The sequence below is a fragment of the Pelophylax lessonae genome, assembly GCF_965119305.1.
Source record: "Pelophylax lessonae genome assembly, chromosome: 3".
NCBI lineage: Eukaryota > Metazoa > Chordata > Amphibia > Anura > Ranidae > Pelophylax > Pelophylax lessonae.
Window position 1 is genome coordinate 230,390,082 of NC_138770.1, and position 6,000 is coordinate 230,396,081.

General features: G+C 35.8%; 1 protein-coding gene across 3 annotated transcripts in view; it reads left to right on the top strand.

Moving 5' to 3' along the window:
- The window catches only part of NYAP2 (neuronal tyrosine-phosphorylated phosphoinositide-3-kinase adaptor 2), a 323,386-nt gene extending 317,970 nt beyond the window's left edge, over positions 1 to 5,416 (top strand). For all 3 annotated transcript variants that reach the window (XM_082249989.1, XM_082249990.1, XM_082249991.1), the window contains one exon: positions 4,949 to 5,416. In XM_082249989.1, the coding sequence (XP_082106115.1) occupies positions 4,949 to 5,176 (228 nt within the window). In that variant the 3' untranslated portion in view covers positions 5,177 to 5,416. The remainder of the gene's footprint in view (positions 1 to 4,948) is intronic.
- The last annotated feature ends 584 nt before the right edge of the window (positions 5,417 to 6,000 follow it).

Below are 6,000 nucleotides of genomic sequence, written 5' to 3' on the forward strand. Positions count from 1 at the left end.
GCGCACAGAAATTTCTGCAGATTCTCAGAATCCATTGATAACTTTATGTACTGTAGATGATATTATAATTAAAGTCTTTGCAATTTTACGTTGAGGAACAATATTCTGAAATTGACAATTTTCACAGATTAAAGAACCACTGCCCAGTGATGAGACACTCTTGCTCTCTAAGATGCTCTTTTTATACCCTGTCATGTTACTGACCTGTTGCCAATTAATCTAATTAGTTACAAAATGTATTTCCAGCTCCTCCTTGTTAGCACCACTTACTTTGCCAGTTTTTTTTTTTTTTTTTGCCCTGTCCCAACTTTTTGAGACATATTGCTGCCATCAATTTCAAAATTACTTATTTTTTTCTTTAAATGGTACATTTGATATGTTTTCTATCTTCTATTCTAATTATAAAATCTGGGCTCCTGAGATTTGCAAATTATTGCATTGAGAGATGTACTTATTTATTGTAAGGTTTTATGTCTAGGCTACTGCAAAGAAACCTCAAGGCCCAAAAGTCAGCTTGTGTTGTATATAAAAAAAGAAAAATGGCATGAAACACAGGGACTAAAAAGGGGAGTGACCGAATTACTTTTTAAATTTTACTGTGTATACAGTATCTGCAAAAATACATCATAATTGTCTTTTTTTAGTATTTCATAAAGTATTTCTGCACAGTCACCGTAAAATGCGTCCACTCTCTCTTCACCATTAAACAAAACAAAAAAGAATTATATATATAAATATATATATATACATATATATATATATATATATATATATATATATATATTATTTTTTTTTAGGTGTGCCTTGAGTACCATCTAGTGGTAATATATTGAAATGCAATTCTTAATCCAAAAATAGGATAAAATTAACAATTTTACTTTTAAATAGTTATTTTATAGTGGATTTTTACTAGAAGAAAGTGAAATAAATGATACATCATTTTCTTTAATCATTTGGCTAAGGGAACCCCTCATCATCAGTGGAACAGATACAAAGATAACAATGGTTCTACCCTCCCCCTGTCCATTTATTATGCCACAAAAAAATTATGGAGTTAAACAGAACATGCACAATGATCAGACATGAGGTATCTGAAGAACATTCACAGCAGAACTGTTTGGTAAGTTGGGGGGTCTAAGTCAAGTGCAGTGATACTTCCCCATATGTACATATATAGGTGCATCTCATAAAATTAGAAAATCATCAAAAATTTAATTTATTTCAGTAATTTAATTAAATAAGTGAAACTCATATATTTTATATAGATGTGTCACACACAGAGTGATATATTTCAAACATTTCTTTCTTTTAATTTGGACGATTATGTCTTACAGCTAGTGAAATCCCCAAATTCAGTATCTCAGAAAATTAGAATATTGCATAAGACCAATTAAAGAAAGGATTTTTAACTCAATACTTAGTCAGGGCTCCTTTTGCATGAATTATTGCATCAATGTGGCGTGGGATGGAGGCGATCAGCCTGTGGCACTGCTGGCACTGCTGAGGTGTTATGACAAACCAGGTTTCAGTGCCTTTCATCAGCTCGTCTGCATTGTTGGGTCTGAGGTCTCTCATCTTCTCTTTGACAATACCCCACAGATTTTCTATGGGGATTAGGTCAGGTGAGTTTGCTGGCCAATCAAGCACAGTGATTCCATGGTCAATAAACCAGGTATTGGTACTTTTGGCAGTGTGGGCAGGTGCCAAGTCCTGCTGGAAAATGAAATCAGCATCTCCATAAAGCTGGTCAGCAGAGGAAAGAATGAAGTGCTCTAGAATTTCCTGGTAGAGGGCTGCACTGACTTTGAATTTGATAAAACACAGTGGACCAACACCAGCAGATGACATGGCTCCCCAAATTATCACTGACTGTGGAAACTTCACACATGACCTCATGCAACTTGGATTTTATGCCTCTCCACTCTTCATTCAGACTCTGGGACCTTGATTTCCAAAGGAAATGCAACATTTTCCACAATACGTGATGGTTTGAAGAGCCATGTCATCTACTGGTGTTGGTCCACTGTATTTTTTCAAGTCCAAAGTCAGCGCAGCCCTCTACCAGGACATTCTAGAGCACTTCATGCTTCCCAATGCTGACAAACTTTATGGAGATGCTGATTTCATTTTCCAGCAGGACTTGGCACCTGCCCACACTGCCAAAAGTACCAATACCTGGTTTAATGATCAGGGTATCACTGTGCTTGATTGGTCAGCAAACTCGCCTGACCTAAACCCCATAGAGAATCTGTAGGTTATTGTCAAGAGGAAGATGAGAGACACCAGACCCAACAATGCAGATGAGCTGAAAGCCACGATCAAAGCAACCTGGGCTTCCTTAACACCTCAGCAGTGCCAAAGGCTAATCGTTTCGATGCCATGCCACATTGATGCAGTAATTAATTCAAAAGGAGCCCAGGCGAAGTATTGAGTGCATACTATACTGTACATTGACATACTATACTTTCATTATGCCAACATTTCTGTATTAAAAATCCTTTTTTAAATTGGTCTTATGTAATATTCTAATTTTCTGAGATACTGAATTCTGGGTTTTCACTAGCTGTAATGAGGAAAATGAAAAGAAAGAAATACTTGAAATATATCACACTGTGTGTAACGCATCTATAAAATATATGAGTTTCACTTTTTGAATTGAATTACTGAAGAAAATTAACTTTTGGATGATATTCTAATTTTATTAGATGCACCTGTGTATTTAGTCATGTGATGTGTGAAGAACAATCAATGTACGCTCCTCCATCCATGTAAACTACTTGTGCAAGAGGAGTGGGTTTCATTGTGGGGGAGATTTATAATAATGTTATGAGGGGCTTTTTGGGGAAGGGATGTACACAGTAAAGAGGGGTAATTTACAGCAAAGGGAATAAGGAAGCTGGGAGGGTGCACAGTAAAAGGGGGGGCATCAAAAAGGTACAATCTTAAAGGGAGCTGAATAGGATTTGGACCGCCTAGTAAAATTGGTGCCAGTTGGGGGGGGGGGGGTAATGCATGATAAAGTGGTGCTGGGGGTGCTTTTAAAGAGGGGAGATGTCTGCCATTGTAAACTCTTGCATCAAGTGCATCTAGCCCCATACAACCCGCATCTTTGATTGTGTGATTTCCTTTCAGCTGTTATAAACTAACCAGACTTGAGCATGGCAGGTCCCAAAAAGGCATGGGCAGGAGTTTACCACTTCAGTGGGCAGGTTGAGGGCACAAAGGAGATTCGGTATAAAATATAACTGCATCTTACTTGTCACAAAAAGAACATGGTTGACCTTTAATGAGGATATGTTAATTATATGTCTGTTCTGATTGTACCTGTATTTAAAAAAAACATTTGGTGTACTTTATTTGAAAACTGCCTTGTGGCTATATATTATATATATATATATATATATATATATATATATATATATATATATATATATATATATATGTACATACATATATTTTTACTTTAAAATATAAGTTTTACTTAATTAAAGGAGATGTATTTTAAGTTGTAGTGCCTATAACTCTAATATTATAATATGAATATAATATAATATAACTTTATAACTCTAATATTAGGAAAAACAATATATACTGTACAGTATATGCCCACTGCTATAGAGTGTGAAAACCAGGTTTGATTCATTTTTATGTGTTAGCGTCCACCTTTGTTATAATCAAGATGCTCCTGGCTGCCACTAGAGGGTGCTGTTTGTAGATAGAAGAATGATTATATTGTCTCTTGGGAGCAGCCTCTGCAGAGCACAGAAGGATGTGCTCAGTACCAGGAAGCTGCAGGCAATATTGGAGAAAACATTACACTGCCATTTTCAGGGGCTTCTGTAAAAAGTAAAAGACACGCAATGTTTAATAAAAATGCAGTTATACTCTAAGGCTCCTTAAAGACGAACACTTGCAATAAGCTTCCTACCCTAAGAGGATGTTTCCTAGTGCAGTGGTCCTCAACCCTGGCCTACAGGGCCCACTAACAGGCCAGATTTGCAAGATAACTGAGATACATCCCAGGTGATATCATTTGCTGCTCAGGGATTGCAGTACTCTAGTCTGCATCTCCTCAAGGTAGTACTTAAAATCTGGCCTGTTAGTGGGCCCTGAGAACCGGAGTTGAGGACCACTGCCCTAGTGTCCTGTTTAGTATAATTTATTTAAACAACAGTGAAAATGAATATGTAGCACCTCTTCACCACTTCTTGCTTACCCCAGTGGCTCCCTTGGGCCAGTTTTCACATGCAGAATATGAAACATGCAGCATGACATGATATACTTAACCTCCATCCCCTCTGACAACTGCAAGTGGAGTCATCCTAGATAGTGTTTATTAAAATCCAATAAAAAAAAAAAAAAAAAAGGCCTCTCCCATTTTTATTTTTTTACCTTCAGAACAATCTTATAGGATGCACAACCTACAGTACACATCATGTATACTTAACCTCTGTCCCCTCTGACAACTGCAAGTGGAGTCATTCTAGATAGGGTTTATTTAAAATCCACTAAAATAATAAAAAAAAAAATGAAGCCTCTCCCATTTGTATTTATTTACCTTCAGAACAATTTTATAGGATGCACAGCCTACAGTACACATCACATATACTTAACATCCGTCCCCTCTGACAACTGCAAGTGGAGTCATTCTAGATAGGGTTTATTTAAAATCCACTAAAATAATAAAAAAATAAAAAAATTAAGCCTCTCCCATTTGCATTTATTTAACTTCAGAACAATCTTATAGGATGCACAACCTACAGTACACATCATATATACTTAACATCCGTCCCCTCTGACAACTGCAAGTGAAGTCATTCTAGATAAAGTTTATTTAAAATCCAATAAAATAATAATAATAAAAAAAAAATGAAGCCTCTCCCATTTTTATTTATTTACCTTCAGAGTTTTGTTATTAAACAATATCTCATGTGACTCTATTTGACAGATGACCCCTATGCAGTGGCTATATGGTGACCACACAATGATGGACATGATTGAAAAAAAGCGTACTCTGTGCAAAGAGATTAAATCAAGACAAAAAACAGAAAAGGGACTCTGTAAGCAAGAGAGCATGCCTATCCTACCCAGCTGGAAGAAGACCAATGGGTCCAAGAAGTACAGCCCTCCTCCCTATTCCAAACAACAGACTGTCTTCTGGGACACAGCTATATGACGCAGACATAGCTTAAAGACTCTGTCACTTGAATCTAAGGTTTGAATTGCACAGGTAGCAATGTTCACTTGATAGAGCAGCTGCATTTCATGCATAGGGGACATCCATGTACTCAATGTCACTGTTCACCTATTGCAGCTCGAAGAAGATTGACCTACCTACTTCACGTCACATATATTTATCAAGATTTTTTAAAAAGATATATACAACAATATTAAATGTAAATAATGAATCCGTTTATGAGAAAAAGAAAGTACATTGTTAGAAAACAAATTATTAAAATTTTACGAATAATTTTGATATTTTGTGTAATGTACTAAATGTAATGTTGTTTACTATTTTATGTAATATTTTGTTGTTTCATCTGATTCTCACTTTGAATTTATTTCTGAGGCATGCCTTTTGTTTCCCTTCTTCATATAGTCCTATAATTACCTATATGTGGTATTTACATAGCAGGAAACAGAAGATGACAGAGATATATTAGCTTGTCCAACAATATATTTTAAATGGTACTTACCGTGAGGAACAACCTTATAGGATATACTACCTACAGTATGTTGTGTGGCATCATTTTTCTGCTCAGCCCTTGGTCATTCAAGATTGATACTAAGTATCTTTTATTACTATTATAAGTAAGGAAAGGGATTTTTTCCTGGGACAAAATGTCATTAAAAAGAGATAACACATTTACACACAATCATAAATTGTTAGAATTGATTACTTTAAAGGGTAATGTAATGTTTCCAAACATTTTTCTGAAAGTTTCTCTAGCTTTTTAGCTATACCCACTGAACTTATTCCCCCTCCCCAAAGCTTTATAT